General features: G+C 44.5%; 1 protein-coding gene across 9 annotated transcripts in view; it reads left to right on the forward strand.

The window, feature by feature from the left end:
• Positions 1-23,400, forward strand: part of CSMD2 (CUB and Sushi multiple domains 2) — a 333,924-nt gene that overhangs the window by 109,181 nt on the left and 201,343 nt on the right. For all 9 annotated transcript variants that reach the window (XM_035345331.1, XM_035345329.1, XM_035345327.1 and 6 more), the window contains 2 exons: positions 6,477-6,671; positions 13,052-13,259. In XM_035345331.1, the coding sequence (XP_035201222.1) occupies positions 6,477-6,671; positions 13,052-13,259 (403 nt within the window). The remainder of the gene's footprint in view (positions 1-6,476; positions 6,672-13,051; positions 13,260-23,400) is intronic.

Below are 23,400 nucleotides of genomic sequence, written 5' to 3' on the forward strand. Positions count from 1 at the left end.
TTTCCCGAGGTCCTGTGTGAACTAAATCTTAATGTTGGGTTCGTGTTGCAGAGACCTGAGATGCAAGTAACAGCTTTCCTCTGCTCAACTCTATTTTCACAAAGCTTTCAATACGTTAGCCCATGGAACACCTCTAGAGTTAGCCTCACCTATTCAATAAGCACCAGAAGAGCAGAATCGAGCAGCGTGGTTGCCTGAGCCTGTTCGTCTTGGAGGGATCGTGCCATTGGAACTGAGGGTTTCTATTCACGGCCTTTCTGTGGCGGGGAGCTGCCTTCAGTCCCTCTGCCAAGTGAGGGTAGGAAGCACGTGCCCTCCCCAGAACAGGTTAAATAATTGCAGAAATACTTGGTTGTCTACGGTATTGAGTTGGATTCAATTAACGTGAGCGAGCGTTTAACACGTGGGTTGGTCACGGGCAAAGGAGAGTAAGGAGCCTCTCCAATGTGACAGGATGCCAGCACGGGATGGCGTCTGGTCACTTTGTACATGGGGTGAATGCTTCGGGGTGGGCTTGTTCATTGCCACATCTCCCGTGAGCTTGTCACTTCCTTGCTTTGATTTTTTGCTGTTTTGTAGTGGGGTGGTTAAATCAAACCTGAAGTCCTCCTGTCTCAGCTTGCACGGTTCTCTCGGAAGTTGCGCTGAAGCTGCTCTAGTACATTCCAGGAAGGTAAATTGAAAACTTGAAAATGAATTACCAAAAAAGCCCTAGAAATACTACCACAAAGAAGATGGATGATGAACCGTTCTGGTCTGTTATTATCCAGAAGTAACTATCTGGCTGGTTTTTGGTGAACAAAGAAATATTAGAAGGGAAAAAATAGTTTCCATTTAGCTTTATCTCTGTTGGCTGTACTGGAAATGAATCATGACATAAAAAGGGATAAAAATGAAATGAAAAAGATACTGTTTATTTCCTTTTCTGTAACACACACTGGACACTTATTCTGAAGGTTACAACTCTTCTGAACTAAAACAGATTGCACTGAAACACTGATGAAAGATATTAGAGAGTCACAGAGTGTCCCTGCGGTACTTTGCCTGAAAGTTATGGACAGAGAGGGAGGGGAAGTCAGTGGGCATGGATCTCCCCACCCGCTGGAATTCACATTTGTGCTGGCCAAAGGTGCACTGTCAATGGTGCATAGGTACTTCAGGTGATTTTCCAGGATGTGATGGAAATCTGAGATACATTTTCCTTCAGGAATCTTTGTCTCCTCAGATTTTTCTTAAGATAACAAGTAGAGAACACGTTGTCCTCTGAGCAACATGCTGCTCTTCCTAGCCCAGCCTGGATCTCCAGCAGAAGAAACCTTTGTGTTGAGTTGTTTGGATGTCTCAACTTCAAGCCCCTGCTAGGTTAAGGAATTGCAACTAAATGGAAAGCGTTAGAAAAAGCATATTGGTGGTTAATCTGGAAATGTGAACGGGCAGAGATGCCTGAGCCGGTAAGTTTAGATCGATGGCTTTGTTATTTTGCCTCGTCTCTGTAGCATCCTTTTATGGGGAATTATTCCTGCTGCAGGAACTGTACTCAGGAGCTGTAAGTGCCTGCTCTGGCATGGCTTTTTTTTTTTTTAGGAATGAAAATCAGTTGTGAATGAGGAGATAATGTATGGTCTCGTATCATAAAAGTTGGGCTCCTTGATAAGATTTCAAGGTTATGACAATGATAGCATTGAAGTATCTGTCGTAAACTACCACAGATAATTCAAGCAATAAAAACGTTTCTTTTAGCTATGTAAATAGGGTAATAGACTGGAATGAAGTAGCTAGATGTATTAAATGCTGGGGTTATTTTATATTCAAACAATAGAGAGAAAATAAAGCCGAAGATTAATTTGAATAGGAAGCAGGGAAGATCTCTCTTCTGAATGGTGAGCAAGGTAGAGATAGATTGGAGTTTTTGTTTTGTTTGAAGGGGCCTGAATTGGTAACATAACTCAGACGTATCAATGTGATGAGCGGGATGAGAAGAATCTCTGTGGTTTTTGCTTTTTTTTTCTTCCAACAAAGAGCCTGTGGGGTTTTGAGAAAGGCTGATGTAATTAGCCTGAATGCGTCTTGATGGTGGGATGCTGTCCAAGGATGCGTTGAGTCACATCTAGTGACTTAAAAACTACTAATTAATTTTGAGTGAACTGGAATGAGGATGCATGGCTTGACAAGTGCTAGGTTTTGAAAGCTGATGATTTTGAAAACGTCCAGTTTGGTGATCCCTGGGCAAGGGGGTGAGAGAATGTGGGAACAGCCTGGGGAGCCTCTTGAGAAGGGCAAAACCAAGTGGGGTTAAAAATCCAGTCAGGGAATGGTGGGAAGCTTCTGATGATCATCAGTTCTGGCTGCTCTTTAACAGCTCACAGGAATGGATGGCGGAGAATTCTCAGATGTGTTGTTTCCATTTCCAGTTTGTTTAGCAGCTCATTTTCAAGCAACACAATATGAAATCTGTGAGACCTTTTGTCTTGTACCAAGAGATCCGGATATAAAGCTTACAAAGCCTGGCTTCACGAAGGAAATGCATCTTCACTGCTTGTTTGTAGTGCACAAGAACTGGGATGAAGCCAGTGGAACATGTACAAGCCCCAAAGCATGGGGACAAAAGGGGCCCAAACTGAAAGGCAAGAGGGGAGGAAGAAGAATAGAGGTTTAAAGCAGGAGTTAATTGGGCGAGGTTGGTCAGAGGGCCTACAGTTTTCTTTTTTGAAGAATAAGTGCCTTTGGCGGGTAGGCTGAGAATTGCAGAAAGTAGGAGAGATCTTTCTATCTAGGTTTTGGACATCGGTCCTGGCTGATGTTCCCCATGTCTACATGCATTATAGTCCCGTGCTGGAGGGATGCTGTTGTCTTGCTCTCCTGTCATCCTACTTCATGTGGCAGCTGTAGCTGCAATTCTCACCGAACTGTGGGATTGAGTGAGGGCCTGCTTCTGTTTGGGCCTGTGCTGGCTATTAACACCACGACCGTGGTTCATCTGCTGTGTCCCCTTAGGGAGTGTGGTCTCCAGCACAGTTTATGTGCACGGTGCTGTTTGAGGTACGTTGAGGAGCTCTTCAGGTGCAACTGCAGCAGAATAATCCTATTTCCTTTCCTCTATCATAAAATAAGATAACGGTTTGGCAGCTGTTCAAATCAAGACAAATAAAATAAACTGTTCTATATTCATCATGGAAAGAAATACTTTGCTGGAAAATGACTAACAGGACCTCCTATTCATCTCTACCAATCTGGTCTGTGGCTGCATTCATTTCCATACAATCACTGGAAAATATTATGTTGATTGCCAGGAACAAAGCTTTTATGGGGAGTAAAAAAAAAAATCCATGCTACTAATCTACAGTGGAATTGGTAAATGGGTAAGACAAAGCTTTAATAATATTATTCTGTGCGACATCTGATGTAAATAATACAGTTCTATTAATCTCTCAAGCAATCAGAGTCTGGCTGTTAGAGGCAGCCAAGTATGAGCAATAATATTATCTCTTCTAAGGAATGTTGGAGTAGAATCACAAATCCATCGCCGTGAAGGCGGTGGCGGCAGCGGCTCAGGGTGTCGGGCTGAGCAGTGAAACGAAGGCACCACCTTCCTGCCGAGCAAAGCGCCTGCGGGGCTCCCGAGGGCGACCCCGAGCTCTTGGACCTGGTGGTCTGCTGTGGGGGCTTCATGAAGCTGGGCTTTCTCAGGAAGCAAGGACGTGTCCTTTGACTCTTCTCCTTTCGTCTGTAGGAGAAGGTGAACTTCGTCAGCTCAGGTTTGGGGCCGGCCAGAATGATTGCAGGGTGTGACTGCCCATCCTGCGTGGGCAGCTGGGTCTGCTGCTCCTGCTGAACCTGGCTCTGGAAGCAGCCTCTTGGGAAGCAGCTTTTTTGGTTCACAATGCAGCAGCTGAAGTGTTTGTCTTCTGCAGATGTGCATTAGTGTTTTCTAAAATAAATTTTAAAAAGTGCTCACCAGCTTATTCAGCAACTGCATCGAACCCAAAGCAGTCAAGGAGTTAATGTTTCCTCCCCCTAAAAGCATGTGTGCCGTCCGTCCCGTAACACAATATTAGTTAAGGCAGCCAAATGAAGCAGAATTTTTAAATGAGATCCTGTTTTTCAAGTATGATTTTAAGATACGATGCAGGTCGGGGTTGTCTGATTCTTCACAGTTCATTAACTAGAGAGCAGCTAGTGTTAGAGAGTGACTTTTAAAAATGATGGATTTTTATTTATAGCAAAGTTCTAGCCATTAATTTTAAAGGAAGGAAGCATAAAAGCAGGAGTTGGGTTCATTTTTTTTTTTAAAGTGACATTGGTAATTTAATTAAATTGGGGTTTTGAGTATCATTACAGAAAATGAAACATTAGTTCTGTGCGGCTTCTCAGCCCGTCTGATGTATTTGATAGCACCCCCCCACGATTACAAAATCTGCATGGTCATTAATATTTTGACATGGAAGTTGTTGCCGAACATATAGGCACCGAGCTCCGGGTGCTCTGTGGGAGGATGGGAGCAGTATTTTGGGGGAAGGAGCAAAGGGTGGAAATCCCATCTGCCAGCATTTGTGTATGACCCCACACTATGCTGTGGCATGGGGCCACTAAAGCCCAGCTCTCAGGGTGCTGGATGTGCTCTTCTGGCTGCAGGCCCTACAAGGGGCTCCTCCGCACACAGGCGTGCTGCAAGAGCTCGCAGTCGCACCAGGAAAACCGAAGAAACTGAAACAGAGCAGGAGTGGAGTCCAGATGTACATGCCGTTAAAATTAATCAAGTTTAAGGTTGCCGTTAACCCACTTCCAGATTAACTGGGAAGCAGGATGGTATGTCTGGAGGCAGGAAGGCTAATTCTATATTCATTACAGGTTAGTTTTTAATTTTCCTCCCTGTGGGGCGTACTGTCCCCATCCTGCTGCAGAGAACCCTCCAAAGGTACCTGGGCTCGGATCAGAGGCAGCCGGGTCTGTGCTGGAGGCAGAGCAGAGAAACAGCAGCTCCTGATCCCGAAATGCTGTCCCGTGGCAGGACAGGGAGGCGGTGGTTTTGCGTTGGTTAGTGTTGCGGAGCTGTGCTTCATTTCACGTGCTTACGCACAGTTGTGGTTGTATTTTATTCTGCTGTGTGCTGTGTACGTTAGCATATCATTTTCCCTTTAATCTTCCTCTTTTCCTTGGCAGAGCTGCAGATTAAACCTCCCTCTGCTCATCAGAATGCATCTGTTTTTGTTCATTCCCCCGACAAAATTGTTTCCTATGGTAAACCATCACTCAGCTCCAAATGACCATGTTTTCCTTCCTCTGATGTTTGAGTGCGGTGGTTTCCCACTGGTAGGTAGCTAAGCTCCACCATGCTGTGCTCTTGCTCCCCATCAAAAGGCCAGGGGAAGAAATGATGATGAGAATCAGCTTATGGGTTGAGATAACCACAGGGAGATTACTCGCCCGTTACTGTCAGAAGCAAAATAGGCCCAGCGTAAGGGACATTAATATAATTTATTACCTATTGATAACAGACTATGGCAACGAGAACTAAAAGCAAACCAAAAACCCTGTAATAGAAGATGCTGCACGAGGCGTGATTCAAATTTGATTAAGACATTGTCAGCCTTGTGGTTGCCTTCATTTGGTTTTATATTGGGCTCTAAAACGGATTTGAGTGGATCTTCTTGGAGTGGTTTATGGGAGCCTGTAGAGTTTTATTTAAGCTCTCTGAAGCTTCTGTACAGAGGCATTGATTAAGAATATAGTAGCACTTCAGCTGCAACTTCTTCATTTTGTAATAAAATACCCATGTTCTTTTGGTTGCAACCTTCAGTTAACTCAGTTTTGCCCTCAGTAGAGTTGGGTCTATCTGCATTGCTCAGAGTCTGGTTTGATGCCTTTGTGTGAAAGCCAGATTAAACGTGCAGTGCAGGGAAGTATAAATCCTTGCGGGCTGAGATTCTGCAGCACTTTTGTCCAGGCAAGAGTTGCTCATTGCAGGTTTTGCTGTCTTCTGTTTGGTTCTGAGGTGTAACGCAACCCTGTTTACGTTGCAGGGGCCTTTGAGGTGTCTGCTGAAGGTCTGTCATTGTTTTACACAACCTAATCTCTGGGTCTTGATCGATTGTAGTCATGTCAAATTACTAGAACTGCAAAGGGGGGCTCAGGAAAGAGGAATGCTTTGGTTTAGAAACTGTAAAAATGGGTCAGGAAAAAGTGGATCTTGTTTACGACTCAGTTGCTCGGGACTGGTTGTGCTTCCTTTTACACACACACACACGTATATATATTTATATTTATGTACACACTCAGTAGAAATGGTACTTAAATGTTAATCGTAACTGGCCTAATGAATTCGGATGCAGTTTCAGTATGGTGTGTATTATGGTTATTTGCTCTTACATTTTTAGTGATTAAATTTCCTTTGGGGTGAGCTGTTCTGGATTCCTCACCTGCCAGCTCTGTTATACGATAATACACTGTCCCTAACCAGAAGCATCTTTCTTTGGCAGTTCTACCAAGTCATACGTGTGGGAACCCAGGAAGGCTGCAGAACGGCATTCAGCAAGGGACGACGTTCAGCATCGGGGACAAAGTGAGATACAGCTGTAATCCAGGCTTCTTTCTGGAAGGACACGCGTTGCTCACGTGTCACGCCAGTTCGGAAAACGGTGCCTCCTGGGATTTTCCTCTTCCCTTCTGCAGAGGTAAAGTGTCCTCTCTTCATCTGGAACGAGCCACAATGAAACAGGATCCAATGAGCAATTTGGGGTTGGGAAAAACTTCATGGGCTGTAAGTTTGATTTAAAAGACTTGAAAACTAAACATGATGTATTTAATATTGAGGTTTCTTTTTATTGGATTCCCTAAAGCTGCCAGGTTTTGGGTGACTAATGGGAAGGTTATGAAGTGCTCAAAGTACTCAAAAATGTTGCACAGCTGCTTTAACTCCAATTTCTTTGTCTAAAGGGGAGGAAAAAAGGAAAAGTAGGCATATTATCCATCAAGACAAGGCACCTTTTTAAGGCCATGCATTTTTGTTAGATCAAATACGAGAACATTTAAGCTGGCTTTTCTGCTTCCTCCCATCCATGTCAAGCTCGCTTCCCTTGCTGCAGTTCCCACGGTGATGCTGCTCTTTTGTCTGTAAAGAAAAGCAAATCTGTGCAGAGTGCTGCTGGGCTGTGGGATGCTGGCAGTGGGGCCTGCAGCCTCAGATGGGGGATACTGTGTAGGAGGTAAAATCCCTCCTTTGTTCGGAAAGGTGCAGGCCTGTTTGGGTAGGCCAGCTTTGGTTCCTTGATCAGAATAGAGCTGCTTGCTAATCCTCTGGAGCCATGAGGGACTAGAGAGTCCGTAAATATACAAGTGTCTGTGTTGTTTTACCAAAACAGTCGCTGCTGCTTTGAAGTCTTTTCCCCTCAATTCCTTGTGTACTTCTGCAGAGCATCTTATATTGATTCTTTTTATTGACTCTGCCTGTGCAATCAATTAGCAGTTCTAAGCTGTAGCATAAATCTTGAGTTTAAAATGAACAAATATTGTTTGCTTGGTGTGTTTTTAATGCTTTCTTGAATGAGTTACACAGCAGTAAAGTGTGCTGCTTAGTACATTTCTCATACACTTACCTGCTGTTTCGGAGCCAAGGGCATTGTAACACTGAAGGAGTGGCTATGCACCCAGGCAGCTAGTGCAGAGGGACAACTGTCATTGCCATTTGAGCACAATCAGTTATGAGTCTTTGCTTTTCCCTTATATCAGGACTCACTTGAAACCTTAAAAAAACAAACAAGCAAAAAAAACAGGTTTTAAAAAGAAAATTAGGAAGTGTGTGAAGGGAGAACATTCGGTAAAATTCAGCTTTGAGAGCACACCAAGCAATAGCCTTCTTAGAAGATAAGAGATTCTGTGCATGAATGGACCAGTGTTTCCTCCGGTCTGACAGAGTTTTTCTCATATAGCCTTCCTCCAAAGGAAGGACACTTGCCCTGCTATTATCCAGGCATTTGTGTAGTCGTTTCCAATAAGGGAAGGATTAACTTCTGCCCCCAACAGGTGCTAAAGTACTGAAACATGAAAGTTGGCATGACTGTAATTTTTGTGATCCCCACTGCAGATGGAATAAAGACCATCTTTACATTTTTGTCTTGCCCTGCCAAACTCTTTTAATTTTGACACCACTGGTCCAATCTTGAATGCAGCAGTGATGATGGAGGCATCTGATGTACTTCAGAACGAAGGACTATTAAATTCTATGGTACTTGCAACAGTGCTGTGTGAATTGCTGCGATTACAGAAAAATGTTTCCTTGTTCAGGTACACTTGTGTAGCAACGTGCCTGCAGGCTCCTGGAGGTACCGCTCCTTTTTAATAGATTTGGCCCCGCTGCTTCAAGACTAACAGTAAAACTTCCAAGGCATTTTTTTGGAGGCAGGAACTGGAAAGTCTTATTGTATCTTGTTTTAGGAAGGTAGAAAGTAGCAAAGACAATCTGCAAGGGGACTGGCTGAATTTGAAAACCATCTGCGCAGAGCACTCCTTCTACCTTAAGTGAGTTTACCTTCTTGTGCAGGGATGATAATGCTTCCAAAACTGTTTGCTGAAGAGGAGTGTGCGTGTGTGTGTGTACATATATATATATATATATATATATTCTGAGAGAGAGAAAAGATGGTTGTGACTTATATAGCTTATAATTAATTCTATCAATATTGGCTCACTGGAAGCTTTGGTCTGCAAGTCTGCAAGTCTGTTGAATGCATTCTCACAGTGTTCCACTTTCTGATGTAAGCTGGAGATAGGTCATGCTGCTGGGTCAGAGTCAGACAATTCAAGATGAAAGATGCCCTCTAGCTGAGCAGGTGCTACAATCTCGGGAGCAGCTATCTTGGGAATAGACTTGTCTAATGTCACTGCAAAGGACAATGTCCAGTGTGGGGATGGCCATTTTCTTCTTCTCCTTCCCCAATATGAGGGCAGAGGTAGAAGACAAGTGCAGAAATCGGCACGCAGGTTTCTACCATGCTAATCTGTACCTTCTTCTGGTTCCTTTGTGCTCATCTTTGTTCTTGTCTTCCTCTTTGTTACATCCTTTTTTATATAGTGGTAGCTTTGTCTTCTTTCCAGTCTTCGTGCATTGACGTGATCAAAGATGCAAAGAAATGCATGGTAGAGAAGAATAAGAAATGAATGTGTTTGAGAAGCTGGGACTTGGCTGTGCCAGGATAGCAGTGCTTTGAAGGAGTGCTGTGGCTCAGCTGCTCTTCCTTCATGAGTAGTCTGCACTACCCTTACCCATCTCTCAGCTTAGAGGTACTGTTTTTATAAAGGCTAAGTGTAATCTTAATGAGAAAGGAAAGTAGGGAGGAATCCCAGATGCAGAAAGAATGGCTTGATGAAGCACTTCCTTGCAGAGACCAGTGGAAGTAGCTAGTGCTGCAGCTCGCCAGTGGTTTTGAAAGCAGTTATATCAAAATTGATTCTCAGACTCCGAGCTAAAAGAGACTATAAATTCACTCAGCACAGGCTCTGCTCTGGTGAATTACAGTCCTTGCTTATGTGGCAGGAAGGATTAAAACTGCCGTGATCTCATCCTGGGAGCACCAAAGCAGCAGTGAACGGCATCTCCATGCTGATCCGCAAAGCGGTAGCGCGTGGAACTGGGTGGCAGCTCCGGCTGCCCAGCTTGGCTGTGCCTCGTAGACCATGTGCAACTTGGAAACTCGCCCCAAGGACTGGAAGTCCTCGGTGAGGCTGGGTCAGACTCCAAACTCTGGACTGAGCTGACATTTATCCCATCTATAATGTGTCAGGGTATTACGTGGAGTGGTTTCCTCTTTGCACCTTGTATGTTTTTACACACATCCTACACAGTTGTTTTGTAATCACAGAATGAAACGAGGCCTAGTTACTTAATCTAAATGGGGCCTTAAGCTGAATCCAACAAGTCTAGCTTTATTTTTATCTTGACAGTTGGTATGCTGGAGGCAAAACCCCAGTAGACCTGGAATGCTGTAGCCACAGAAGGAACAACCTTCACCTGGATCAGTTAATTTCAAGTAAGGTGATGGTGATGGTGCAATTGAAGCTCCAAAAGAATACTCACGTCTGTTTTGTGAAGCACTTTCATGCATGTGGAGAGAAGTCTTGCCCAGATTGTTTGCTGAATTTAAGTAGAACTGATAGGTTCATGATTCTGGTAGGCGGCTGAGTAAAAATTCAGTAAGGCAGCTGAAAAGTTGAGAACATTTGCAAAGCTACATTTTGAGCGTATCAAATATGCATAATCTCATTAAAAGTGGTCTGTCTTCTTATAACTCAAACAGCTGCTTAGACTGCACCGTGCCCAAAATAATTGAATGGCTGTTCAAGAAGATTTTTAGAAGATTGTAGAACATGTTTTAGCAGTAACAAGCTCTACAAGCTTCTCTCATAGCATTGAGTCAAGTTTCTTTAGCATATTCTCTATTCCTCCCTGCATCCCTCCTTCTACACAGGAATATCCTCTATGTATCGATGTCAGACCCCGGCAGTAAATGTGGCTAAAAACTTGCCCTTGGGAATAGATCCTTCCAAATCCTTGTTGCTTTTGCACTTAGGTGTGTGTGTTTGAGGATTCTCTGTAGACCTCAGCTGTGAGAATGCAGGATTGTAGTGAGCAACAAGTGTTTGGCCAGCAGCACTAGTGCGCTTGGGAGCATGGTGCTCACAGAGGCTGGACTGCTTGCAGGTGGTAGTGGTGCACGCTCTTGTTTGCGAAGGTATTTGAACGGTGCCTGGGGCGATAGCAGCAAGGCACCAAGGGTTAACCCAGCACATGATGTTGGCAATAACTGCCCTGGTGGGGTAAATGTCTCAGGAATAAAGTGGCTACTTCAGTTCTCTGGGTGCGCACAGAAGCAGTTGCAAGGAACCACGATCCCAGTGGGGTTAGAGGTGCTGGTGCAGCACGCAGTGTCAGTGCCACACAAACGGGGTTAACGGCCTGGGGCCTCCCCATGTCACTGGAAAGCGTGTGTCTGCCCGTGCCTTCTGCTGGTTCGTTGGCTGGCTGCACTGGGATAGCAGATGGCCATGAGAAAGAGAAGCTGGCATGTATGGGAGGTTTGTTTCACGTTGCCTTTCAAGTTTCAGGAGGTGGAGGCTGCAATTTCCAGCCCTGCTGACAGAGCCCACTGATGCCACAAGGCTGGAAAGGTCTCACTGCTGGGCGATCCCCCTGAGCAGAGTTCTGCCCTTTCCGCAGGTGCTGATGTCCCGTTGCACTTCACACACGCACGCACACACACACCCCCCCCCCCCCCCCCCTCTCTCCACGTTCTCACCTGTACTAAATTGTGGTTTGGAAGGGCTTTTTAATAGCTGGTAATAAAAAGAAGTGTTTATACTGTAAAGCCCCAAGCTCCTTGACTAAAGCATTGAAACGCTGCTCTGTAACGCGTGTTGTAAGGTTAACAGGCTTTTCCTAGCAATGTTCCAAATAAACTCCAGGCTGATGCTGTAGGTGGGAGAGCAGGGAGCTGCCCTGATACTAGTCAAATTAATTCTTGGTTTCCTTTATCTTCGTGCCCATGTTTTCTTCAGATCCCCCTCCTTTAATTGCTCTAATAGCTCCTGCTGATGAAATTTAGGCTGTAAAAATGAAAGTACCTGCAGCAAACAAGATTGGTATGTAAACAGGAAATGTCACTGCTTGGTTTCTGAACAAATGGTTCAGTCTTTAGCACTCTGACTTTGGTAGCAATATCCATTTCCTTAAGAAAACAGAAACCAAGACACATAAGGAAGGTGTGGAGGATATTCTACTCCTTTCTATTACATTTCTATTAAATACAGTGCTTGTACTCTCAAGTCCTGTTGCCCCAGCCCCTGGGGATGTTTCTGTTGCTGATGAAGGTGCTGATACGTATGTGAGTTGAGCTGGAAACTCTTTAAAACCACCTCCCTGCTGTGATAGAAAAGCTTTCATGTCTGTAAAACCCTTCTCAGTCTTTGAGTTCTTGGTGGTTTTCTTCCTGCTTTGCCAGCTACGTGGATGGGAGGAAAGCTGCAGAAAATACCTCCTAGGAGCCCAATTAGGAGTGAGGGATGGAACAAAAAAACTTAGGCAACAGCGTATGAGAAAATAGTGTCCTGACAGCGAGTCGCGTTAGGCTGAGAACTGCTTCCCCAGGGAAGTGGTAGAAGCTCTGTCACTTGGGTGTTTAAAATTAGACTCAACAAATCACCAGTAAGTATATGGTGGGGAATAAGCTGGCATTTGCAAGGAGACAGACTGGCTGATCTAATGGGATTTTGCATCCCTCAATATCTTCGTCTCTTAATGCTGTTTAGTTAAAAAAAAAAAAAAAAAAAAAAAAAGTGCTTCTCTGAAATCCCCTCAAAAAAGATGTACCTAAATTTTCAGTGCAAAGATTTTCTTATCAATCTGTGAAGTATTTCGTTACGTGGGTAATATCCAGAATTTTATCAGTTACATGGAAAACATTTTTAAATAGGCTTTTGATCAGTTGAGATAGTTGTCTTACAGCAAGCTGGAGGGCTGCCCTTGCCCTTGAAAAATGCTGTGCAAAGGTGCTGTTCTACAGAATGCTGTATTGCTCCCCAAAGCAGTGGTGGTGTGCAAATCAGCAGACAACTGTGAGGTTTATCCTGCACAGCCTGGTCCTCCAGGACCCACTGGAGCAGTGCTCAGTAAGGATCCAAAGCTTTAGGAGTTGGGTTAGATGTTTCCAGTCCATGCCAATTTCTGCTATCTCATGCTAGGCTTTGTAGGCTGCTGCTTGTTTGACTTCTGCCATTTTTGCCATCCCATTTGACCATTGGTTCATACCACTCAATGTTGCTGCTTGAAATCTCAGAAACAACAAAAATAACCGAACAGCAGGAAGGGAGAGGATGTTACCAACCAGCTTTATTTTATTCAGAGTGTAGAGTACAAATAATATTCCAAACAAGCAAATAAAGGTCCTAACCCACGACAAAAACACTGGCGCTTGCAAAGGTTTGCTTTGGGCTTGTTTCTTTTTTTGACATACTACTTTGTGCATTCCAGCAAAATCTCATAACTTGCATTATCTGTTTGCAGCTGATGATGCTTGTGGAGGGACTTTAAGGGGACAGAGCGGAATTATCTCAAGCCCTCATTTTCCTTTGGAGTACGGCAATAACGCAGACTGCACGTGGACTATTCTCGCTGAACCTGGAGACACTATTGCCCTGGTTTTCATGGATTTTCAACTGGAAGATGGATATGATGTTTTAGAAGTTGCTGGAACAGAGGGATCTTCACTCTGGTAAGCTTCTGGTCATGCTTCATTGTTGTCTGTATTGTCATACCGTAGCACCTTCTTTTTAGTATGCAGAGATCCAAACTTAGATAGGATGTTCTGAGTGAACAGAGTTTGTGCTTGAATGGGGATGATTCCCAGTTACAGGTTCTAGCTGCTGCCGTCTGATAAAACTCACAAGGATGCCTTTAATTTGCTTGGTAAACTTTGTTGACTGTTTTCTGCTTTAAATCATTCTCTGCAGCAAGTTTTCACAGTGTAGCTGGTTAAAAGATGTAAGAAATTAATTTTAAAAGGGCACCGCAAAATCCACACCTAAGAAGTCCTACTTAAACATTGCCATGCTCCAATCTTGTTTTTACTGAATTGTTTTCTGATTATTGCTAAATATGCTACTGACAAGTTAACTTTGCTGTTAATGAACCTGTAGCAAATGTTTCTGCAGATCAGTTGGTTCTTCAGACATGAGTCTGTGTGTGGAATTTCAATACCCTTGCATACCATTAAGTTTGCTTGAACATTGCTTTCAGAAATACTGCTTTTATGTATAATAAATGCTGCACTGATTTTTTTTCCAATATACAAGAGCTGTCCAAATGATCAGTGCTATGAAATCTGAAGTGAGGGCTCACAGAGGGAATTTGGCACGCTGCTTCTGTTGCTTAGCAAAGGACACCTCTGTCTCTAGTTGGTCCGGACACTACCATCTTCTGCGCTGTTACTGCAGCCAACAGTTAAAAGTCCTAACGAAGAGCAAATGGAAGAGAGTAATCTTAGACCCAGCACCCCTCTGGAAGGGGAGAATTAAGCATTTGAAATAATTAGGTGTTGCCTGGGATTATCAGCAGGAAGTTAAATTATGATTATTTATGAAGATTCTGTCACTACCACAAATAACATTCATTTCAATAATTTATACTCGCCTGACAATTATGGAGGAATAGGATTTGAATGTTCAGGATGTATTAAGGAGGGAACTTACCATTTACTACGTACTCATTCTTTACTGTTCCCAGGACCCCTTTGAAAATGAGATGTTGGTGTTTCATGAGGGGGAAAAAAATGTTTTTATTAGGATGCATTAATGTTTCCGGGCACCATTACTTTTTAGCCATTATGTACTGCAGGGAGGATCAGTCATCTGTGGTATGTGGTAAAGATGTATGTAACTAGTTAAGAAACATTATTCAGCCTGGAGGTGTTGCCAGTGCAGCACTGTGTCTTGTCATATCAAAAATGAAACAATGCCTGTCAGAGGGAACCTGCTGGAAAAAATTAATAAACTACCCATAAATACACAGTGCTAGAAATTTAAAAACTGCAGACGTGTCTTAGAAAATTAAGCCCTATGACTTCCAATAGTGTACATGGGGTGGGGGGAACTAAAACAAAAAAAACTACCAGCTCTTCTAAAAATGAGAATTAGGAACTATTTTACAGGAGGAAGTATTACAAACACCAGTTTTGGGACCTTGTCGCGTGTATTGCCTTGCCTCTGCCCTAAGCACCAACGTGCTGCATCTTTAATGATCCCCTTCCTTCAAATGCATTCTCCCAGGGAGCTGGATGAACTCTGAGCTGTAACAGCAGTGGACTCTTGTTTGAATTGGCTGGTGGAGCAGGCCAGGCGAGATGCAGTGCACTGATGAGTGAAACAGGCCACACAAACACGGGCTTCATGCAGGTGAAGCTGTTCGTACTTTTCAAGATTCATCCTGCATTTTTATAGCATCGTGAAATACACACAGGCAAGATAAACACACCAGTCAATTCAAAGGGACCTGATTTAGTATTCTTGAAGTAAACTTTTCAGTCCCATAAGCAGAATTACAAAGTGTCTTATTTTAAATTTCATTTTTCAAAGCTGGCCTTCACAACTCAGAGCCTGATAATTAAATTCAGATGACTCATTTTTCCCATTTTTAATAATTTTTGCCCATAGGGGGAATAAATTGAGCTCATATCTCGTCTTTAAACATGTTGATACGATTCAGCTTGAAAATATAGCTGAAAACCTTTTTTTCCCCCTCTATGAAGACCTAGTTTTAATTATTGGTAATACAGCAGATAGACTTGCAGCCTAACAAGCCATTCTATTGAAGTGTCTTGCAGCTAAATATTTCATTTCCTAAGCATTATAAATAGTTTTAATCTGGTCCAGAGATGTACACAAATAAACAAAATTAAATTTCATCTCGGGTATAATTCATATCTATTTTCAAGCTATGGGATAATGATGGTATTTACAGGAGTGCTAGCTCAGCACGTGCGGCCTGCTCTTACCACGACTCTCCTGCGCTGTCGTTCACCCTCTCCTCTCCAAAGACAGATGCTGTGGTGCTCCCCTAGGAGCCCGGTTCCCTTGTCCCTGCCGTCAGCAGTCCCATGGCTGGGGTCCTGGTACTCCTTTGGGCCCTGGACACAGGTCCCTCCGTCCATGGGCCTTGAAAAGGAAAGGGCTTTGTGGGTCTAAGTATCCTCATGTCAAGCGGAGCAACGGGCTGAGTTCACAGCTCTTAAAACTGCTACTGCAGCTTCTGTCATGGGACCTTGGGCCTGGGTTTTGACAGGTGAGAAATAAAATTGCACTGAGCAGAGAGCAGGAGGGGAAAAAAGTAGCAGTGTGAAAAAAGGCCTCAGGTGAGGGAGGACGGCGCTGGGTCTGCGGGCTGGGGAGGAGGGCTGGCTCTGCCAGCGTGGGCTTTCAGGAGAGCCTGTGGGGGGCTTCCTCCTGTCACTGTCCCCAGGCTTCGTCTCATCTTCAAGACTGGGGTTCTCTTCTCCTCATTCTAGCTGAGAGGCCCGAAAGGATGAATGAAATTCATCTGCTGGTTGCGGAGGTTTCGTGGCACCTGCCTCAAAGCTTTGCTCAGTGGTGAGCATCCCACTGGGTGGTGTTAAAGCATTGGGCTGCTATTGCCTTCAAAGGGGTGGCGGTGTAGGAAATAACTACTAATCCGACTTCAATTCATGTAAACATACATATGTATCGAGATCAAGTGTACGTCTGGCTGCGTAAAACGCAAGTATATAGCAAAGGAGGCCTGGGCAGTTACTCCAACACAGCTGAAGCCTGCAAGATGAGACAAAAGGTGGAAGCCTTGTTCTCAGGCTGTGTGGAGCCATACACAACACTTCTTCTAGACTAGGGATTCTGGAAGTTGCAGAAATATACAAACATTCTAACATTTGCCATCCTTTCCCTTTTGCTGTAGTGATTAAGTGGGAGGAAGCAGAAGGGGGACACTGTAGGCTCCAGCCTGTCTGCTGACCAGATAGGCAGCTAGTGATGCCCTTTCCACCCCAGAGCAGTGTTACTTGGCACTCCACGGCTATTTGTTCCACTGATGAAACTACTTAGAAACCTCTGCTCCTGCCAAATGAATTAGTTCCATGAGACGAAACTAACAAGTATCTCATTTGTCTGAGTATGACAGTCTGTCTGGCATGTTTTGAAGGTTCATTAGATGGTTCTAATCTTCAGATGGGAAATCTACTTTGAGATGTAGACGATTTCTTTAATAAAGAAGCTTTTCATATGTTTTGTAGCGGTGTTGCATCTGGTGACTGTATTTGGTAGACTGAGAATCCCAGCTGGGGGCCTGGGCTGTAGCTGGGAAAGGTGCTCAGTGCCTTCTGCCAGATCATGGTGGGATGCCTTTCGGATAGGAGGAATGATGGTATGGGAGAGGTCAGAACCCAGCCTCGTATCATCTCCTAGTGCAGCAGTTGCCTCCTGCCTGCGACCCCCTTGGCCTCTAACCTCACTTTACTTCATCATTTTACATGAGCTTGGCTGAAATGGAGCCTTAGCTGGTAGGGCACCTCATAGTATCACACTGAGAAGCTGCATGTTGACCTGGGAGACCAATTTGTTTCTAAATTACTGCTTCATTTGACCTGGGTCCTGGTTTTCCTCTCCCAAGTTTTGATCCTGCTTAGCCCGACCTATAGAAATGACACCGTAACTTGGGAATGGAAACTGCTGTGGTTGCTCATCCTTTTCCTCTGGACAACCAGGGCTGGGCCTTACTCTTCTCAATTACAGTCCACCATGGTGCATTTCCCTCTTGAACTTAATTATGTCTCTTTATTTCTGAACTCTTACTGAATGTGGCTACACGCTTGAAAATTCAGATGTTTAAGAAGAAAAATAAATGAGTCTGAAAATTCACAGATACCACCTACTCAGTTTTATTTTTTTAATCAGTGCTTTCATTGTTCTTTCAAAACTGAATTCTCCTCAGTTGCCTCACTTGTATATTTGTACCAGGAGGACACAAGCATGTGCTGAATCGCTGTGTTCATGCAGAGCCTTGGTCTATGCTATCTTTCATCGCTGTGATCCTCCTCTTGACTTTATTGCTCTTTTATTGAGCAGAAGTCTAATTTTAGGGGGGTTGCATCATCTGTCATGTTGCCCCTCTGCTGCCCTTCCATTCTCTGAACCTTACCTTGTCATTTCCCCTGGGAAACATTTTTTTCATTACCAGGGCCACCACTAAACTGTCTTCTGGAAAAACATTGCAGAGTATCTCTCGTGATGCTACATATCTACAGAGTTGATTTCAAGGGAGGAATGGCTAGAAGAATATCCGTGATATTTTAGCAGCTGCTCTTGACTATTGCTGGCTTCATTTCCCATCATTACCTGCAGTTGACCCTTCCCTCCCTACCATCCTTGTCTATCTGCTTCTAACAGTCATTAAAGATCTCCTGTGTAAGGTCTGCTTTGAGCTTCCCTCTTGACACCAGGTGTCTCGTACCACTAGCCAGGCTCGTCTATTTGCACATCTTGTGCTCTACTGGTAAGAAATTAGAGTGCCTGTTCTTGAAGGTCACTGTTTCAGATGATGATTATGTTAGTTGGTAAAAACTGTTCTCGGTGTGTGCTTCTAATGAACCAACGTATTTTCTTTATATCAAAGCAGCTTCTGATCCTTAGATAGCTGCCTCAGAGCTTTCAGCATGAATTTTCATCTCAGACCTCAGCCAACATCTACTGAAATCAACGGAGAGGCTTCGGCTCCAAAGGACTCGTGAATTGGGCCTTGGTGTGTTGTCAGTTTGCTACAGTGGGTTCCTTCTGCCAGCATGCCGCAGCTCTGGAGCGCGGGGTCTGCATCTGTTGCTTCTCCTGGCAGTGCTGCTGCCACCAGCACGGGAACCGGGGCAGTGCCTGCAGGAGGGGAGCAGGCGCTGCGGCACGGAGCGAAGCTGCCTGGCGCTGGGGAGCCCAGAACCGGCCCTCTCCACGCAACCCCCCTGCCTGTGCCCGGGCAGCTGCCGCTCTTCGCGGGGATTCTGGAGAACAGATTGCCTGATGGCTGCTTCAGAAGGATTGGGATCTCACAGTTGCCACTTCCTTTTTGATTTTTTCCAGTCGGTAATTGCTTTTATTTGCAAGTTGACAAGCGGTATCCTGCCCCCGTGCATGCGTGTGAGGCTGAAGAATTAAAGACGGTTGTCTTGAAATAACTTATTTCTAGTTAAAGCCTAGATAATGCAAGTGTGAAAGTTTTCTTTTCCCGTGCAATGAATCGAGCTTCCTTGTTGTAATAGGCAGTTAAAAACGGATGCTTTATCTGTAATACTCAGCTGCTCATCTTCCATGGTAATGTTTTCCATAGGAGTGGGAATGAGTGAAAAAAAAAAAGTGTATGAAGTGCCTTTTTAAAGCCCCTATTTAAATGTCAGTTACATCTTCATCAGGATCTGGAAATAGATTGCCTTATTTGACTGGTGTGGTTAATTCTTTTTCTGTTAAAGAATTCATGGTGCTTTTAATTAGAAGGAAATTCTATGAAGGCTTTAAAGCTGTCCTATCTAAAACATTGCTTCAGTGGGAAATAGTCTTCTTGCAAAAAAGCCTTTTCTCTTAGAACGTGCAATCTCTGGAGATAACATTTTGGAGAAGTGCACAAAAGCCCATAAAGAAACCGCAGACCAGCCCCGCTCACGCAGCCAACGTCTGGAACGCCTGCAGCTCTCCCTGCTGAGGCTGCTGCTGGCGGCCCCTCGCTGCCTCTGGCGTGTGAACATCAGCTCACTGGGCTGGCCCAGGCCTCGTAGCTTCCTGTACCTCACTTTGGTCCTTGTCTTACTGTGAAGCTGCCATAAGGAGAACAGGAACAGTCAGTGATCTGATTTCTCCCTCATGGGAAACAGCTGGCGCAGTATTGGGAGCACTTGGTTCCTGGTGGTAGCTGAGAGGTGGAGCTGATTGCATCCCTGGTGGGTGCAAATGATTTGTGATCCTCTTGATTGCTGTTTTGAAGTGAAGTTGAAGGAGTGATACTCTTTTGTACAAAGCAGTTTTGGTGGAGTAGTATTGCACCTTGGCCTAAAGCCGCTCGACCTGTTGTAGTGCAGGAATAACTGAATGGGAAATTCTGGAAGAAAGCTGCACAGGGTAAGAAGGTATTTAAAGAGGTTCTGTAATTTAGCATACGTTGCTGGTAAGGAAAGGAGGCTTTTGACTGCAGCTGAGCTGATTAAAAAATAACGTGCAGGCTGTGTTAGCTCTCATCAGTGAAGGACTTGGTTGCCCCTTTGAGCAGCACCTTCCTGAAGCTCCTGCAGGGCCGAACGCGGACCCAGCCGATCCCACTGCTCCTTGCTGCCCGTCTGCTGGGGAGGTGAGTGCTCTGAGCAGCTCTTCTGCCCCGAGCATGGCAGGGAGAGTGACTTTTGTGAGAAACTACAAGGAAAGGGCCTCGTGACCTCTCCCACTCATGTTTCATTCAATAAGACATGATTGGATTTCATATACCCCTCTCGAGCTAATCTTATTTTTCCATGCATTAATATGATTAATTCTATTTGCTAGATAGTAGAGAGCATGCCATGAATATTCAGGCTAGCTATTTAAACCAAGGGAGAAGATGCTTTTAGGCTGAAAATTACCCTGATTATCTCTTAATTGTCTTTTTTATCCTAGTTTGACCTTTGTTTGGTCCCCTCTGAGGCTGAGAGCGCGCTCTGTGTGCAAAGGCTGCTGTGTGGACTGCACCTCAAGGGATAAGGTGTGGGGAAAAATCTGTGAAGGTTCCTAAACATGATTTTGCCATTTCTGTCCAGAAAGTGAGCACATACTGGGGAGAAAAGAAAGAAGCTTGTTTGCAAAAACACCCAACTGCGAGCTGAGGAGAGGTACTGGAAAGAGAGAGCTCATGCACGTTAGCGTAACGCAGCTGGCTGAAAGCTAGGGAAGTACGGTGGCAATTGCAAGAGTACCTCCTGGATGTAAGCCAGCATGTAAATGGCCACGTAGGTTATAAACTGATGAATAATACCTGCACTGGGCAGAGGAAGGGCACTATACGTAAATGCAGCTGATGTCACAGGCTGTAAATGGTTGGGCATCTTTTTAAAACATCAGTTCTCCTCTGCTGTGGTGCGACGTTGAGCTTTCCCAGTTTAAGCAAGCATTTGGCCAACTGCTGGTAGGACAGGTGGCTGGCTTTGCCTCACGGTGCTTCCAGGAGATGCTTCTGTGTTACTCTTTGTTGGGGGCCGGTGGTGGGGCCCTGTGCGTGTGATTTTGGCTCACTTTTTTCTTCATCAGAAGCCAACTCGTGTCCCTTTCTGTGCAAGGTTCCACCGTTGTTGTTTAAGCTGGCTGAAGGTGTGCGTATGCAGAGGGGTCTCCCTTTGCAGAGAAATGCACCATGTTGAGGGAATTGGATTTGAACGTCAAAATCTGTCTGCCAGAGCTGATAAGTCATGTTTTACACTGCCTGCCCTTATCTACAGCTTCAAAGTGAAAGAGCAGAGACACCTCTGCAGCTGTTCCAGTACTTTCAAAAGATCTTTCCTCCGCAGTTTCTTTGTGGACCTGTTCACAGAAGCTTTCATATATTTACAAGTTGTATTAAAGAATGTAAGGACTTAGTTTTCAAATGTCACCTGTTTCACAAAATATATTTTAAATGTTCTTTGCCGTATGGTTTTTCTTCCCTAGGTTCTCTGCAGCTGCTTCTCTTGGGAAATCGCAAACTCATTCACATGTGTTCAGTTTCTGTAGCTTTTTGTCACGTGCTTTAAGTGAAATTCACAACGATACAGATTCATTTTGGTGCTTAATTCATATTACTCCTTAAATTGATTTTGGATGTTTGATGGTGATGGATCCCACGTACTGTGATTAAGCTCAGCTCCCTTTAATTTGCATTGTATGTTAATTCATTGAAGTTGGGGAAGAATTGTGTTTTCCGTGGTTTTCCATAAGCTCAGGCTGTGGAGAAGTAATTTATTTTTATGTTGGCAATTCAGAGGTCACACACACCTGTCCTACCTGATCTTTCCGCTTGTCTCTGGAAATACTGAAATGCATGAAACGCAGGGAAGAAATCCTAGAGTTGTCTTTAGGAGAGGTTTGCTGCTGGGGGTGACGTGGTGAAGTATGTGTGCCCCTTAGCCAGCGTAGCCCTCTGGCAAGATGCAGGTGTCGGGTCGACACCTTCCAGAGTCATGAAAAATGGGACAGATTGTGTGAGAGGCCCTGGCATGCTCCTGGCAGCAGGCGCTCTGAGGTCAGCCTGCCGTTAGGAGCTGGAGCAGTATCTCACTAAGTAGCAAGTTGGCAGCAAACCAAGTGCCAGGCAGGGGAGGAAGGATGTTCTAGTGCATTGGGATTTATTTCCGTTACTGTGTCATGGTGGCAAATCACTTATCACCACAACTTTGTCTCCACTGCTTGTGCATTCGGGCCCTTTAGTCCAACCTCGTCCCATTTGCAGGTGGGATTTGGGTTTGTAACTGCAGGTTTGAGATAAGGTACCGGATAGGTCTCAGAACTGAACTTGGCTCTAACCTGTTGTGAGCACGTCAGATCATTTTACTTCTGGGTTTCTCCTCGCATTGTTGTTTTTATTTCTAAGGTAGTTGATTATCCTAGAGCCAGCACAACGGCACCTTGCTCCCTGTTGTGTTTTAGGTGCAGGGTCTATCCTCTCTTTCACCTAGGATGATAGAACATTTGGCTGGCATAAGCTTTAAATATATTGCTATTGATCACAAAAGGTTTTGAGGTTATTCTAAGGCTGATATGAGTTCACAGAATGGTTGAGGTCGGAAGGGACCTCTGGAGGCCACCTGGTCCAGCTCTCCCTGTGCGCAGAAACAGCAAGGAGCTGTAGTTTGCTAGAAGCTTCTGGTCTGGTCTTTGTTCAGGGAGAGCTCCGCCACCCCTCGCCATGCATCCCTAGGGACAGAGACTCTGAGATGGAGAGCGGGTGTGAAGACAGTGGAAGAAAATGTCAGCATTTTGAAGACTAGAGAAGCACTAATGCTTTTCGTTACAGCTGCTCTCACCAGGAGAGGTTAAATGAAGCGTTGCCACAGCCAGTGCTGCAGCCACAGAAATGGAAGATCTATTCACGTTAAATATTACAAAGTGTGTTTTCAGAGCTAGCCCATTGTATTTGTCAAGTTATGTATATTTATAACTTGACATATCTATAATACATCTTGAAAAATTCAGTGGAATACAGAAATATATATGTGTGTGTATATATATTTATCTTTTTTACCATAGCCAAACATCTGTAATTTAATAGCTGTAGTAGAGGCCTCGGAGGCCTTTTGTTGTTGAGTAACAAACTTTCACCTGCAGTGGAAAAAATTGACTTCTGGTCCTGTTGTTTGGTTATTGCAGGCCTGAGCCGCTGCTGCTTTAAAAAATAGATAAAGATGCCCTGGCAAGGATCAATAATGGATGGGATAAGCAGGAGAGCGCACAGGCTGTTTTCTATTCCAGATCTGTGCGATGTTTCTGGAAGTGAGCTATTCGCAGGGGAACTCCTGAATTCTTAAGCAGAGAGGGAGTTGCAAACTAAGTATTAAAGTGAGGGGCCTAATAGCAGTTCAGAATTGGTTAATACGGTATCACCCAGCAAAGTGCTGTTGGGAATCTTAGCGTAAGCCTGAGCTCTGCGTCCTTGGGGCGAGACGTACTTTTGAAGGACTTGGGGCTTCCCTGGTGAGCTGCTCCAAAACCTGGCTCTGAGCTCAGTGATCTGACAGGCAGAAACGTGAGTGGTTTCAGTTATGGGACGTAGGAGCAAAACAGTGAATTCTGCGAGTTTTCTTTCACCTTGGCATCTCTTTTTCTCTGCTTTTAAAAACCAGCATGTTTCTTCCTGCT

This window comes from Oxyura jamaicensis, chromosome 23 (assembly GCF_011077185.1).
Source record: "Oxyura jamaicensis isolate SHBP4307 breed ruddy duck chromosome 23, BPBGC_Ojam_1.0, whole genome shotgun sequence".
Classification (NCBI taxonomy): Eukaryota; Metazoa; Chordata; class Aves; order Anseriformes; family Anatidae; genus Oxyura; species Oxyura jamaicensis.